The 16,783-nt window shown below is 43.5% G+C and overlaps 1 protein-coding gene and 1 pseudogene across 1 annotated transcript in view; one reads left to right on the top strand and one right to left on the bottom strand.

Moving 5' to 3' along the window:
- Positions 1–16,783, bottom strand: part of CAP2 (cyclase associated actin cytoskeleton regulatory protein 2) — a 162,109-nt gene that overhangs the window by 10,582 nt on the left and 134,744 nt on the right. The window contains 4 exon segments of the mRNA NM_001132441.2: positions 2,293–2,375; positions 2,477–2,600; positions 4,280–4,455; positions 5,968–6,157. Of these exon segments, the coding sequence (NP_001125913.1) occupies positions 2,293–2,375; positions 2,477–2,600; positions 4,280–4,455; positions 5,968–6,157 (573 nt within the window).
- LOC112133789 (large ribosomal subunit protein uL30-like) lies at positions 13,760–14,549 on the top strand (annotated as a pseudogene).

Below are 16,783 nucleotides of genomic sequence, written 5' to 3'. Positions count from 1 at the left end.
TAGGTAGACATATCTGCCTATCTGTTTGAAAATTTCCTCTGTTTCTTCTTGGTTTAAGATTTTTTTCTCCCTCCAAAAAACATGATGAATATTTAGAACTTTCTATTTTCACGTTTTATACTTAATTTACTTGGTTGTATATTTTGGATGTGATGTATTTACATTAAAAAAAATGCTAACTCCTTATATATGGTTTCACCATTGCTACCTAAGCTTAATTTCTGTAAGAATGAAAGGGAGCTTGAAATAAACTCTCTAAAATTAAGGTGTGTTTGTGGTATGTGTGTTAGGTTGCATTGTTTCCAAGATGCTTGTCAACTGTAACACACTATGATTGCATGACTATGGCTAAACATGTACTCTCACCTCTGCCATCAAATATTACTTCACTGTTGTTACTTCTAGTTTTTTAAAATCAAAAATAATGTAAAGTGGGAAATAGCGTGGTTCTTTACATAGGAACTCCCACTATCGAAAATAGCTCTTCAGAAAGTGTGGTCTCATTAGGTTTCTATGAACCATGATCATCCTTGAAGTACCGGGCTTTTTCTGAAGATGAGCAACCTCCTTAAAATTTTCATGCATAATAGTTTGGAGAGAAAGCAGTGTTATTAAATGGATAAATGTAGTGATCAGAAATACTAAACTGGGGCTGGGCGCCGTGGCTCATGACTGTAATCCCAGCACTTTGGGAGGCTGAGGCAGGCGGACTTGAGGTCAGGAGTTTGAGACCAGCCTGCCCAATATGGTGAAACCCTGTCTCTACTAAAAATAGAAAAAATTAGCTGGGCCATGGTGATGGTCACCTGTAATCCTAGCTACTTGGGGGGCTGAGGCATATGAGAATCACTTGAACCTGGGAGGTGCAGGTTGCAGTGCACAAAGATTGTGCCACCGCACTCCAGCCTGGGCCACAGAGCGACTCTGTCTCAAAAAAAAAAAAAAAAGAAGAAAGAAAGAAAGAAAAAGATAGAAGTTATAATTGGCCAAAACCAAGAAGTCCTTTAGATTTTGGCATATCATAAAATTCCATGTGGCTAAATCAAAATTATTAAAGATTTTAATTCACAGATTTTCTTCTGTTTTGCAAATTCAACTCCAACCCTACTTCTCAGGTTGTTTTTCTGATGATCTCACTGATTCTTTAGAAAAACTTTTCCTCCTCATGATCTAGGACCAATTTTTCCTGAGAAAAAAGTTCTCTTTGGAATGGTGCTAATCATACTAGGAGAGTCTCACAGTATTTTTATTTATGCATTAGTTGATTCACTCAAATCATATACTCATCAAACATTTACTGGACGCCTACTATGTGCAGGTACTGTGCAAGTTTCTGGGGCTATAAAGATTACTTAGCTGTCCTTTTTTTTTTTTTTTTTGAGATGGAGTCTCTCTCTGTTGCCCAGGCTGGAGTGCAGTTGTGCAATCTCAGTTCACTGCAACCTCTGCCTCCCAGGTTCAAGTGATTCTCCTGTCTCAGCCTCCCAAGTAGCTGGGATTACAGGCACCCACCACCACACCTGGCTAATTTTTGTGTTTTCAGTATAGACAGGGTTTCACCATGTTGGCCAGGCTGGTCTCAAACTCCTGACCTCAGGTGATCCGCCCGCCTTGGCCTCCCGAAGTGTTGGGATTACAGGCATGAGCCACCATGCCTGGCCAGTTAGCTGTACTTGAAATTGAGATGGTATGCCAGTAATGGAAACACAAAATGGGATCTGTTAGAAGAGATAGAAAAGAAAGAACTAACACTGAGAAGTAAGAGAGGGGTCTACCAAGGACGTGATGATAGAGCTGTGTCCAGAGGGAACAGGAATAGTATTTTAGGTGGCCATGGGGGAGCAAGGCTCCTTCTTTTTTTTTTTTTTTTTTTTTTTGAGATGGAGTCTCACTCTGTCGCCCAGGCTGGAGTGCAGTGGCGTGATCTCGGCTCACTGCAAGCTCCACCTCCTGGGTTCACGCCATTCTCCCGCCTCAGCCTCCCGAGTAGCTGGGACCACAGGCGCCTGCCACCACATCCAGCTAATTTTGTTTTTGTATTTTTAGTAGAGACAGGGTTTCATTGTGTTAGCCAGGATGGTCTCGATCTCCTGACCTCGTGATCCGCCTGCCTCGGCCTCCCAAAGTGCTGGAATTACAGGCGTGAGCCACCGCGTCTGGCCGCAAGGCTGCTTCTTGGAGGCAGAGTGGTCTGTGCAAGGCCGCAGCTTACAGCGTGGTTGGAAAGGCTGCTTATTATAGCGTGGTTGGAAAGGCTGCTTATTACAGCGTGGTTGGAAAGGCTCTGCTTACCTGGATTTGAATGTCCTGGGAGTTGATCACTTCCACGATGCCCACCACATTGTCAAACACCAGGCCGAGCTTCTTACAGTTGTCTGGGGGGGAGAAAAAACACACCAAAAAACCAACTCCACTAAATACATACAGCTTGTTTATAAAACATCATAATAACCATAGAGCCATAATTCTGCCCTACCAATGATAATGGAGTTTACTTTCCCTTTTATCTGAAGAGTTGATTTTTCGCATTTGAAAATGTAAGCCACTTGTTTAAGCTCAGTCTCTGAAATCACAAGGTCATTCCTGTCCTCTTGATACTCCTAGAATTAAGACAAATACAAATATTAAACATCAGCATATATAAACAGAATCCACTGCACACTGAAATTACCATGAGCTCAGCATGAAGTATGGCTTTGCAATATATTCTTTTGGAACAATCTCCTTATAGATGAAACCATAGGTCTTACTCTGTCATTGTTAGGATGAGAAAAACGGAACCACTTCTTGGAAGCAAGTCAGTATCTGTAAACATCAGGTATCAGGCACCCTAGCAGGTGGGAGGCTGGAGCAGGGATGTGAGAGCTTTTTGCTGAGGGCTTGATGCCAAGTCTGGACTTGATGCTGCAGCAAAACCTGCTGTGTCAAACAGGAGTTGGGCAAAGAGGCTGGTGAAGGGTCACGGCAGTGGTCTAAGCCCATTGTGTTTTCAAGGCGATGACAACTCTCCAGGGACTTTGGTCCTTCATCTTTAGGGAAGCCCTCCAGATCAGCAGGAGACACCAGCTTTCATTCCCATTTGAAGTGTCTATGTCCTGCTCACACACTTAGCCCGGGCAGTGGGGGGTGGCAGCAGTAGGGTACAGAGGTATCAATCCCTCCATCCATGGGACTGAACGAAACATCTCACAGCAAATCAGAGTGGGGCACAGACTTCCCAGTTCCATATATTAACGGTCCGTCTTGCTGCCTGATTAAAAGCTTATAGAAAGAATAGCTAAATTCATAGAGACAGAAAGTAGAATGGTAATTGCCAGGGGCTGGGAGGGGTGCGGGGGGAGAAATAGGGAGCTATTGTTTAAGGGTACAGATTTTTGGTTCTGCAAGATGAAAAGAGGTCTGTAGTGGGTGGTGGTGATGGCAGCACAACCATGTGAACAGACTTAATGCCATTGAACTGGACGGTTAAACATGGTGAACAGTCCATTTTATGCTACGTGTATTTTACCACCACTTACAAAATAATTTAAAAAGTTGAAGAAAAGAATGCATGAGAACCTGTGAAAATTTATGGAAGCATTCAGAAACACCCTGGTTTCTACTCTAGCCAGTGGTTTTTGCCTCTGTCACTTCACTTTGGTGGTTAATGGGTACAAACATATAGTCAGAAGGAATAAATTGTAACTTTCGATAGCAGAGTAGGGTAACTATAGTTAACAAAACTGTCTTAAATATTTCAAAATAGCTAGAAAAGAGGCCTTGAAATGTTTCCATCACATACAAATGATAAATACTCAAGGTAATGGACACCCTAAATATCCTGACTTGATTATTACCCATTCTTTTTTTTTGCGACAGTCTCACTCTGTCACCCAGGCTGGAGTGCAGTGGCGTGATCTCGGCTCGCTGCAACCTCCGCCTCCCGGGTTCAAGTGATTCTCCTGTCTCAGCCTCTCAAGTAGCTGGGATTACAGGCACGTGCCACCATACCCGGCTAATTTTTGTATTTTTAGTAGAGATAGGGTTTCACCATGTTGGCCAGGCTGTTCTCGAACTCCTGACCTCAGGTGATCCTCCCACCTCAGCCCCCCAAAGTGCCGATCATTACACATTCTATGCATGAACAAAATATCACAGGTACCCCATAAATATGTATAAATGTTATGTATCAATAAAAAAATTAAACAAAAGAAATCCTTCAGATCTTGGTAAATGGTTTGGCTGTTGGTCCTTTCATTGGTGCGTGTCAGGAAAATAAAGGTTAAAATGCTTCACTTACCACTCTCCATTTCTTTCCTTCCAACTCCAACACTGGGGCATGTTTTTGAGAAGGATAAGATTTAGGAGATGTGGGACTTGGAGTGTGACTTTTGGTGGGAGATCGAGTTTGCCCTCCTTGAGCCCGCAGGCTGGGATTTTTGTATGTCTTCTGGTCATCTGTGACATGGCGGAGCCCTAGGAGGACAACACACACGGACACATTTATTTTATGCAAAGGGAAATGTCTCTAACTTGCTAGATCAACATGATGTAAATAAAGAGCACAAGAACTTTTGGTAATGCCACTTTCAAAACAGTCTAGTGCTTTCTCCAAGTCAGGATGCAGGAGCTGAGTCCTGTACAAGTTTAGAGTTGATAGAAGCACTGTAAGTTGTTGTTGTTGTTTTTTTTTTTGAAATGGAGTCTCGCTCTGTCACCTAGGCTGGAGTGCAGTGGCGTGATCTCGGCTCACTGCAACCTCTGCCTCCTGGGTTCAAGCGATTCTCCTGCCTCAGCCTCCCAAGTAGCTGGGATTACAGGCATGCACCACCATGCTTGGCTAATTTTTGTATTTTTAGTAGAGACGGGGTTTCACCATGTTGGCCATGCTGGTCCTCAAACTCCTGACCTCAGGTGATCTGCCCTCCTTGGCCTCCCAAAGTGCTGGGATTACAGGCGTGAGCCACTGCACCAGCCAAGAATTTTTTTTTTTTTTTTTTTTTTTTTAATTTGAGGAACCTCTTCTGTTGGGAGATAAAATGATAGATAAAAATTCTGCAAAGAGCAAACCACCTCACGAAAAAGGATCATGTCTTACTTCTTCTCTTACAGCTAAATCATTCTCCAGACACAGCCTAAAAGGTTAGGGCACTCCAGTGAGTATATATCAGGATATGGAATTGACTTTATGAATCCATTCCTTTACTTTGCAAATGAGTTTCACAGGGCACAGCAGAACCAGTTGAAGCCAGAGAAAAATTTAGAATTTTGGATTCTTAGCTCCAAGCCCAGTATAGTGGGATATAATTCTTTGACAAGCCTGTACACTGCTTCAGGACAGAGGAGCTAATGTTTGCCACTTTTATTTATTTACTTTTTATTTATTTAGAGACAAGGTCTCACTCTGTCACCCAGGCTGGAGTTCAGTGGTGCGATCTCAGCTCACTGCAGCCTCTACCTCCTGGGTTCAAGTGACCCTCCCACCTCAGATTCCTTAGCAGCTAGTGCCCAGCTAATTTCTGTTTATTTTTGGTAAAGATGGGGTCTCACTATGTTGCCCAGGCTGGTCTTGAACTCCTGGGCTCAAGCAATAGGCCTGCCTTGGCCTCCCAAAGTGCTGTGATTACAGGTGTGAGCCACCATGCCTAGCCTGCCATTTTTATTTTTATTTCACTTGATCTTGGTGCCTTGGTTGTGGACAATGATGTGGAAGCACCGGGGGCTAAAGCAAGGATGCAGCACAGTGGTCCATTTAGAACCCAGAGTCTCCGAATACTTCTTTCTGGTCTACACAGTGCCCCCTGAGCCCGTCTGCATGGACATAAGGAACATGGCAGGCTCCTGTCTTCCCAGCACCAGCTCCCCCTCTCCCTGCACGCTGGAGGCAGGGATGGAGTGGTGTATCCATCACTGGGGCTCCAGCGGCTTTTTGTGTCTGGGAGCCAGAGGGAAAGGGAGGCAGCTTCAAGGTCTTGTTTTCTCTCTCACCTTTTGTAATTGCTTCTCCCTGGTTAAGTTGGGCAAATAAAGCTGAGCGTGAAGGAGAAGATTCCTCTTTTTTGCCTTCATTCTCGAAAAGTGGAGGTGGCCCTGGAGGAGGCGGAGGAGGAGGGGGTGGAGGAAGGCCAGGCCCAGAGGAGAGGACAGAAAACGCTGATACTGTGGATGCTACAGGACCCTGAGAAGACAGAAGACAGAGCGTTGCATTGAGACTGCGCCGTTGCTGGGATTTTGCCCAAGAGAGTCAAAACCTGCTGCCAATGAGGGAGTGGGGTTGAAGCCTGAGCAAAGGCTCCCAGAGGGCACACCTGTGCATCATGGGTCTGTCTGGGAGGATCTGAACCATGGCAGCTCCAGCTTGGGAACGTGGAACCTGACTTAGCTGTGTGGCCCTGTCAGTCGGATCTGTGCGGCAATGAGTCCTGCTGCCAAATCAGAGGCAAACGAGCCATACTCCCATGTCCAGGTCCAAGGCTCAGGATCTAAATGACACTGGGCCTTGGCCAATTTAGAATCACAAGAAAAAAGTGATCCAATTGATAAAACGATTAGCTCTTTTGAGACACTGGAAACTGTAACCACCAATGGGGTGTGGGGAAGGGTAAAAATATTCAGTGGTGATTGGATGTTTCCGAACCTTTTTAAGCAGTGAAAGAGAGAGATACAGAAACTCTCTGGACCTGATTTTCCAAATATGCCTGCCGCAGACTGACCCCCAAATAAGGAGCATATGTGACCGGGATGCTTGTCAAACCCGAAGGTAATGAGGGTCCAGGATCCATATGACTTTTCATCAAATGTTGGCTGTTAGTGAACCAACTGAAAATTAGATTCTTCCTGATCCAAGAGCTATGGTTATTCTTATTTTCACTGCTACGTAAAGCACAACCTTTGTTTTTAGTATGAAAGCCTAACAAATTCAAATGGCAATAAGATGTGATAGACAAGAGAGGGACTTGCTTTAGTTCAGTTTTGCTTTTTTTTTAAGGAGACAGGGTCTCACTCTACTGCCCAGGCTGTGTGCAGTGGCGTGAACATAGCTCACTGCAGCCCCAAACTCCTGGGCTCAAGCGATTCTCCTGCCTCAGCCTCCTGAATAGCTGGGACAACAGGCATGTGCCACTGTAACTGGCTAATTTTTAATTTTTTTTTTTGGTAGAGATGAGGTCTCACTATGTTGCTCAGGCTGGTCTTGAACTCCTGGTCTTAAGTAATCCTCCTGCCCTGGCCTCCCAAAGTACCAGTTTTAATATTTTGGAAAATATCCAAAATATTGTATATCTGTGATATTTTCACAGAACTTAAAACTGATAGGATAGAAACACACATATACCACAAACTTGGCCTATATACTGTTTTACTTTTATTTATTTATTTTTGAGATGGAGTCTTGTTCTGTTGCCCAGGCTGGAGTGCAGTGGCGTGATCTCGGCTCCCTACAGCATCAGTCTCCCAGGTTCAAGCAATTCTCCTGCCTCAGCCTGCCGAGTAGCTGGGATTAAAGACATGTACCACCAAGCCCAGCTAATTTTTGTATCTTTAGTAGAGACAGGGTTTTGCCATGTTGGTCAGGCTGGTCTGGAACCCCTGACCTCAAATTATCCACACGCCTCAGCCTCCCAAAGCGCTGGGATTACAGGTGTGAGCCACTGTGCCTGGCCCTGTTTTACTTTTGAACCCTCAAGCAGAACTGTATACCTATAATAGGGAACTATAAAAAAATTCAACAGTCACAAAGCTTAAAAAATTGGGAGTAATGGAAATGTGGCTTGGACTTGTCAATTTTCAATATCAAATATGAAAGGTAACACATTACGTAAGTGCCAAATATTAATGAAAACAGAATATCCTTATTGTCATAAACAATTTAGTATTATGCAGTATCAAAATCAGCGATTCTTAATCTGTAGTAGTTTTCAGTTAAAAACAAAACAAAACAAAACATGCTGGCTTGGGCATGGTGGCTCATGCCTGTAATCCTAGCAATTTGGGAAGCCGAGAAGGGTGGATCGCTTGGATCACTTGAGCCCAGGAGTTCGAAACCAGCCTGGGCAACAAAGTGAGACCCTGTCTCTACAAAAAATACAAAAAATTAGCTGAGCATGGTGATGCATGCCTGTAGTCCCAGCTACTGAGGAGGCTGAGGTGGGAGGATCACCTAAGCCTGGGAGGCAGAGGTTGCAGTGAGTCGAGATCATGCCACTGTACCCCAGCCTGGAAAACAGAGAGTGAGACCCTGTCTCAAAGCAAAACAAAACAAAAAAAAAACATGCTATTTTCAAAGTACTTATATAATTCCTATTAACTGTAGAATTACCCTGAAAATAAAATATAAGTGTCTTATTCAGAACGCATGTTTCAGAAACCCTGCAGGCTGGAGGGCTCATCTCCTGAAGATTTAATTTGCAATGGTCTTTGTTTCTAAGAAAGAGCAGCCTAATTCCATCAGGTTTCTTAGGTCAAGTAGAAAATTATTTCACAGTTCCTGAGACAGACGATTTTTCTCACCAGTATTTGAAATGTTTTCTATGTTACCGGGATAAAATTTGAAAATTTGCTCTGAATCAGAAAGAGAGTATAATATAAGCTTTGGGCATCAAACAGTATTCTAGTCCTCAGACACTGAGAACCATGAAGTATTACTTTTACTCATAAGCACATCATAACTCATACAGCCGGTGAAGGGACAGCCCCTTCCCCCAACATCTGAAACCGTGCAGCTTTATAGTCCTATTTTGTGTAAAGGGAAGACGATGCTGGCTTCTAAATTTTAGAATGATTTAGATGGTTCCCCAGCTCTCAGAATTCAGAGACTCTCTCCAAGAGCCATTAAAGGACACTGAAACTAAAAAGCCACATATTCAACTTTTTGGAACTTTGATACATTCAGATGGCTGGCCCAGGAACGCGAGACAAAGGATTTAATGCTACAAAGTGGAAAATAAAAGCCAAAAAATAAGGGAACTCAGGACCAGTTGAAACTCCGTCTTGGACTAATCCTTTGTATGTCCTGGCTCATTCCCATATCGGCCCCAGCAAGAGCACAATACCGGGCTCTTGTTTCCAAGGTTACTTTTCAATTAGCATTCAGGGGCTTTACCGTACAGTGGACTCGAAATCAAACTGATTAGATGTTCCCTTCACTGGATCTCCGTGAGCTGCCCCTTGCAGAGTCACTTATCTTTGCCTCCGTCTCTTCTCATTCTGTGGGAGATTACAACACATGACATGGGAACTTTCTACATTCTCCTATGTCTGGCCACAAGTGGAATCACAGCCTGACACTGTCTTCAGATGTCCCAAGAAAAAACAGAGAGGAGGCTGGGCGTGGAGGCTCACACCTGTATGTAGTCCCAGCACTTTGGGTGGCAGAGCCGGGTGGATCACCTGAGGTCAGGAGTTCAAGACCAGCCTGGCCAACATGGTGAAACACTGTCTCTACTAAAAATACAAAAATTAGCTGGGTGCAGTGGCTCACGCCTGTAATCCCAGCACTTTGGGAGTCCAAAAATTCCAAAGACGACTAGGCTGTGTCACAGAAATACTCTTGTGGGTGGAGGAGGCAGCGACATAAGCATCTGTATTTTTTGACCTTCCCTAGGTGATTCCAATCTGTAGACAAGTTTGGGAATAACCATTCTTTCCTATGTGCTGAAATTAATCTGAATTATGACAACGATATTACTGGGACTGTGTTGAAATATCTCTTTAACAGAAAATACGGCAGGAAATTAGAAAGGCTGTTTAAATTCAATATTAAATGGCCAGCCAATGGTAAAGACATTATTGAATCACATATCTGCTTGATTCTAAAGTCTTCTTCAGGGAAATCTTTTATGCTATATTTGGACTTAAAAAAAAAGTCATGGCCAGTCACGGTGGCTCACGCCTATAATCCCAGCACTTTGGGAGGCCAAGGCGGTGGATCACCTGAGGTCAGGAGTTCAAGACCAGCCTGACCAACATGGCGAAATCCCGTCTCTACTAAAAGTACAAAAATTAGCCCGGCGTGGTGGCAGGCACCTGTAATCCCAGCTACTCAGGAGGCTGAGGCAGGATAATCACTTGAACCTGGGAGGCAGAGGTTGCAGTGAGCCGAGATCGTGCCACTGCACTCCAGCCTGGGTGACAAGAGTGAGATTCCATCTCAAAAAAAAAAAAAAAAAGTCATTAGCCAAATTAAAGGAAGGTCTGTGCTACCTTGACTCATATGTAGCGCAGCCTGTGGGCCTCTGGCTAGAATACATATGACAGAAGTATTGGGAAGTGGTGCAATATCTGGCTCAATTTTTATCTCCACAACCCCTTGTTCCATCCCCCGATGCCTTTTAGCAGTTGACTGAGCTCCTACAGCACCTCTGGAACCAGTCTTGATCCTATGGGAATATAAGATGTCTTGTGCTTTGACAATTAAGTCACCCTGAGTGCTGGTTTTGTTGTTACTCTGTGCCCTGCTTCTAGAAACTGGTCTCTTGCCTTGTTCATTTTTCCTGAGTACCCACTGGTTGCAGTAGTGGGGTACATGTACCCAGATCTTGACTCTCCGTCTAGGGCTCAAGTTGTTCTAAGATAGGGTTGTGACCTGTCTTCTGGAGACTAGAGATTGAACAACACGACCCCTCAGGGTGATTTCCTTTTAAAGTTAGACTTTCATGGCAGAGGTAATGTACCAGGTTGTCTAGACTGGATGAGAAGGAAAGGATCAGATCAGAGCCTGCAGCCTTGGGTGCCCATCGAGTGATCCACTACTTCTCCATCACAGTGGGCAACTGTGGGAGAACAGGCTCTGTAGGACAGCAGAGCTCACAGGAGAGGGGACATGGGCACAGGGCAGATTTTGTATCCTTTACAATCTGAGTTAGGTCAGTCTAGAGATACAAAAGGATCACTCCCAGATGGGCAAACTTGTCTAGGCGGTGCCAAGAACGAGGGCTAGGAAGAGCCTCTGAACTAACAGTACCTGCCCAGGAACCTGACTGAGATGGGTAAGACATGACAGGGTTCTCTTCCCTACCATTTACCAGTGAGAGTCTTGAGAAACTGCAGCCATAGCCTGCAGACTGCATTCGTGCCTCTGCAGAATGAACACAAGCTATATGGTTGGATCTGCACATAGAGAATTCAACAAAGACACCAAATAAGAGATGTTCACTTGTAAATTATCAGAATATTTCTGGTCCTTCTCAAAAGAAGGCTTTTCTTAATAACAAATTCTTTTACAGTATGTTTTATCCTAACAATTAGTTTCATTTTATTTCTACAATGTAGAATCATACATCTAAAAGCTTCCAGGACCTACAGGATTCTGATGTCATGTGACTTGCACAAAGCCACATGGCTAGGAAAGTGAAGTTGAGAACTGAATGGAGGTATCCTGGCCTAGGAGCCTGAAGGGAGACAGACTTAACCTTAGTTAAGAAGCAGTGATCCATACACAAATGCTTTTTTAAAAAACAACTTTGTTATGTTGATGAAATGAGTCACTTAAGTATCTTAGCACCTCAGACTGGGAATAATGAAAAAGTACATTCTATTGGAGTCATTGTAACAACGGCTTACAGCTTAAAAAAAATGAGGCTGGGCGCGGTGGCTCACGCCTGTAATCCCAGTACTTTGGGAGGCCGAGTTGGGTGGATCACGAGGTGAGGAGATCAAGACCATCCTGGCCAACAGGGTGAAATCCCATCTCTACTAAAAATACAAAAATTAGCTGGGTGTGGTGCACACGCCTGTTATCCCAGCTACTCGGAAGGCTGAGGCAGGAGAATCGTTTGAACCCAGGAGGCAGAGGTTGCAGTGAGCTGAGATCACGCCACTGTACTTTAGCCTGGTGACAGAGGGAGACTCCGTTTCAAAAAAAAAGAAAAGCTGCACATCTATGATTTTAAATGCCCATATTCAGAGTACAAAAGTTCACTTCTGTTGTAAGAACACAGCACAACGCCTAAAAATGCTGCATTTAAGGTCTATTAAGATTAATTTTGAGAGCAGATATTCAATTATATACTTTTTTTTTAAATTGGCACAAAGACTTTTTAAAAAGCTACTGTACTGCAAATCCCTTTCTCTAAGTTAATTTCAGCTGTCCTGGGAACAGCTGCCTCCTCTATTTTTAAATATATGAACAGTAGCTATAAAATAATGAAACCAATATGCAGCGTGTGGAAGGTTTGTGATTTTTTTGGATACATATACTATATACAAGTATACTTTATGTAATATAGTTCTATACTAATGTACATCAAAATTTGTTTTCATTAATTGTTACTTCTTGAAATACTAATCGCTTTATTACTTTAGATTTTATTATGAAAGGGAAAACACTTCCAAGTTCTTTTTTTTTTTTTTTTTTTTGGTGGGAGGTGTTGAGATGGAGTTTCTCTCTTGTTGCCCAGGCTGGAGTGCGATGGTGTGATCTCGGCTCACCGCAACCTTCATCTCCCAGGTTCAAGTGATTCTCCTGCCTCAGCCTCCCGAGTAGCTGGGATTACAGGAGTGCACCACTATGCCCAGCTAATTTTTTGTATTTTTAGTAGAGACAGGGTTTCTCCATGTTGGTCAGGCTAGTCTTGAACTCCTGACCTCAAGTGTTACGCCCACCTCAGTCTCCCAAAGTGCTGTGATTACAGGCATGAGCCACCACTTCCAGTTTTTTTTTTGTTTTTTTTTGTTTTTGAGACGGAGTATCGCTCAGTCGCCCAGGCTGGAGTGCAGTGGCGCGATCTCAGCTCACTGCAACCTCCACCTCCTGGGTTCAAGTGATTCTCCTGCCTCACCCTCCCAGTAGCTGGGATTACAGGTGCCCGCCACCACGCCTGGCTAATTTTTTTGAATTTTTAGTAGAGAAGGGGTTTCACCATGTTGGCCAGGCTGGTCTCAAACCCCCGACTTCAAATGATTCACCCACCTTGGCCTCCCAAAGTGGTGGGATTACAGGCGTGAGCCACTGCGCCCTACCTAAACTCTAAGATTTTCAAACCCAACTGGGCGCGGTGGCTCACGCCTGTAATCCCAGCACTTTGGGAGGCTGAGGCTGGCGGATCACCTGAGGTCAGGAGTTCGAGACCAGCCTGGCCAACATGGTGAAATCCTGTCTCTACTAAAAATACAAAAATTAGCCAGGCACGGTGGCACACACCTGTAATCCCAGCTACTCAGGAGGCTGAGGCAGGAGAATCACTTGAACCCGGGAGGCGGAGGTTGCAGTGAGGCCAGATCACGCCACTGCGCTCTTGCCTGGGGGATAGAGCAAGACTCTGCCTCCAAAAAAAAGAAAAAAAAAAATTTTCAAACCCAACAATAGAGTTAGTAGAGAATTTGGTTTGAGTAGAATCTAACTCTTAATAGTTGGATTGAAAGTGAATTGAATAACTAAGACTGCTTTGTCAGTCCACTAAACAAACATTTACCGAGGGCTACCTTGCTGGGAATGGGGTACTTGACAAGGAAACACACATACGTTCTGTTTTTTAAGAAGCTCATAATCTAGTCGTGTTGGCAAACCCACAAAGAAGTAACTGTAGATGAAGTGTGATATGAGTCACACATCACGTGAATGAGGGATGCTGGGGTGCAAAGGTGGAAGTGACCAGCTCTCCTCAGGACGGTCTGGGTGATTTGCAGGTATCTTTATCCTAAAAGGAGAAGCTGAAGGGCTTTAAGCATGGGGGGAATGTATATAGACAACATTGTTCTCCAACTTTAAGTACAGGTCAGGCAACCTATTAGTGTTCTTACCCATTTTTAAGAAGCAGAGACCACTCTTTTTCTGGCTGGAACCATGGAAGGTGTAGAAGAGAAGAAGTTTCCTGCTGTGCCAGAAACCCTTAAGAAAAAGTGAAGGAGTTTCGCAGAGCTGAAGATCAAGTGCCCGAGAAAGAAGTTTGCCCAAAAGATGCTTCGAAAGGCAAGGAGGAAGCTTATCTATGAAAAAGCGAAGCACTATCACAAGGAATATAGGCAGATGTACAGAACTGAAATTCGAATGGCGAGGATGGCAAGACAAGCTGGCAACTTCTATGTACCTGCAGAACCCGAATTGGCGTTTGTCATCAGGATCAGAGGTATCAATGATGTGAGCCCAAAGGTCTGAAAGGTGTTGCAGCTTCTTCCCTTCGTCAAATCTTCAACAGAACCTTTGTGAAGCTCAACAAGGCTTCAATTAACATGCTGAGGATTGTAGAGCCATACATTGCATGGGGGTACCCAAGTCTGAAGTCAGCAAATGAACTAATCTATAAGTGTGGTTATGGCAAAATCAGTAAGAAGCAAATTGCTTTGACAAGACAAAGCTTTGATGGCTCGATCTCTCGGTAAATATGGTATCATCTGCAGGGAGGATCTGATTCATGAGATCTATACCATTGGAAAACGCTTCAAAGAAGTAAATAACTTCCTGTGGCCCTTCAAATTATCTTCTCCACTAGGCAGAATGAAGAAAAAGACCACCCATTTTGTAGAAGGTGGAGATGCTGGCAACAGGGAGGACCAGATCAACAGGCTTATTAGAAGAATGAGCTAAGGTGTCCACCATGATTATTTTTCTAAGCTGGTCAGTTAATAAACAGTACCTGCTCTCAAATTGAAAAAAAAAAAAAAAAAAGCGGGAGACCAAAAAAATGAAAAAAATATCACCTGACAGTCTCTTGGAACAGGTGGATTATGTTGCTCACGGAACAATTTTTGTTAAGATGTTTCTTCCACAGAGCTAGCTTAGTGGTAGTACTGTTGTGAACCACCTGTCTTTACATATTTGTGGAGATTGTACATAAAGCCACAAAATGAAACAGCTGACATGCCGTGGCACTGTTCATGGGTGTTCCCTCTCCCTCATCCTTCCTTTATGAGCCCCTCCTTGAACTGTCCTTCATGGACACAAACACATACTCCCTTCTGTTTGTCGGTTAGATTCTCTTTAACTGCCCATCTCTGAACCATCCTGGCCCAATAACCACCCGGCTCACCATTAATGATCTCTAGGTAGCAGTGACAACTTATAGGTGTCCAATTATACACTTTAAAAGCAGTTTAGGCCCGTGCAGTAGCTCATCCCAGTAAAGTAATCCCAGTACTTTGGGAGGCTGAGGTGGTAGGGTCACTTGAGCTCAGGAGTTAGAGATCAGCATAGGCAACATAGTGAGATCCTGTCTCTACCAAAAGTAAAAAAATTAGCCGGGTGTGGTGGTTATGTGCCTGTGGTCTCAGCTACCTGGGAGCTGGGAGGCTGAGGTGGGAGGATTGCTTGAGCCCGGGAGATTGAGCTGCAGTGAGCTATGATGGCACCACTGCACTCTAGCTGGGAGACAGAGACCCTGTCTCAAAAACTAAAAGCAGTTTCAAAATCACAAAGCCATTTCAATCACAAGTACACTTACATCTTCATGCTACAACTATAGAGACTAACAATACTTTACAACGGAACTTTTTTTTTTTTTGGTCTCACTGTGTTGCCCAAGCTGGTCTCGAACTCCTGGCCTCCCACCTCGGCCTCCCAAAGTGACAACTGAATATTTTAATAAAATACTGTTTATTAATTTTTCCAAAGACAAAGAATCCCAAATGGCCTTGTGTAATATGGAACATAAAACATGAACAGGATAAGCCTCTCATATAGCATAATAGGAGGGAGTGATTAAAAGAAAGAACTACCAGTTTTAGAACAGACCTAATGTTTTATACACATAAATCAGATGGTCTTCCTTTGCAAATTCGTATTGTAGGGTGTGTTTATATATGTATATATATATATATATATATATTTTTTTTTTTTTGAGATGGAGTCTTGCTCTGTCACCCAGGCTGGAGTGCAGTGGCACGATCTCGGCTCACTACAAGCTCCGCCTCCCAGGTTCACGCCGTTGTCCTGCCTCAGCCTCCTGAGTAGTTGGGACTACAGGTGCCTGCCACCATGCCGGGCTAGTTTTTTGTATTTTTAGTAGTGACGGGATTTTACCATGTTAGCCAGGATGGTCTCGATCTCCTGACCTCATGATCTGCCTGCCTTGGCCTCCCAAAGTGCTGGGATTACAGGCGTGAGCCACCACGCCCAGCCAGGGTGTGTTTATATTTTCAATGCAAAACTAATTTCTTTCTATTTTATGCAAGCTGTACATTGATCAATAACTCAGTGAAACTGATACCTTTCCAAATTTGTTAATTTCCATAATAACTTGCAAATTTTACATTCATATTTATAGCACACTTTTATTAGAAGACAACTATAGTCAAGTAAAAAGGCTGCACATAAAACTAAAAGATGATCATCCTGTATAATGTGAGTGTAACTGAATTGAATTTATGACTTTTGTCTACATTCTCTTATTTTTATCACTTATAGGAATTAAAAAAAATTTTTTTTTTTGTAGAGATGGGGTCTCACCACATTGCCCAGGCTGGTGTCAAACTCCTGGGCTTAAGTGATCCTCCTGCCTTGGCCTCCCAAAGTGCTGGGATTACAGGCATGAGCCACCGCACCCGGCTCCACTTCTTAGAATTTTGAGACTTCTGTCAATAAAAACAAAGTTTCTGGGGGCCTTTCCAAGAACACAGAATTGTTAGTAATACCACAGTGAAGTGCTGTATAATATTTTAAATGTATGTTTATTAATAATTTTTAAAAAGTCAGTTTGGGGAAAACAGAACACTACTGGAATTTCAGATTTCCATGAAAGTACTAACGGTACTTAAATACAGTTGAAATAAAAAGACAGTCCCACAAATATGAAGGAATTGTGGGGCTCATTTGGATCCGTTTTCTTCAGAGGCAAAGCTCCAAACGCCCTTATCCTAAGATACAAAGACCAGA

The sequence above is a fragment of the Pongo abelii genome, chromosome 5 (genome assembly GCF_028885655.2).
Source record: "Pongo abelii isolate AG06213 chromosome 5, NHGRI_mPonAbe1-v2.0_pri, whole genome shotgun sequence".
In the NCBI taxonomy this organism is placed as follows: domain Eukaryota; kingdom Metazoa; phylum Chordata; class Mammalia; order Primates; family Hominidae; genus Pongo; species Pongo abelii.
The sequence above is the reverse complement of the archived record's forward strand: the minus strand, read 5'-3'. Positions and strand labels throughout refer to the sequence as shown.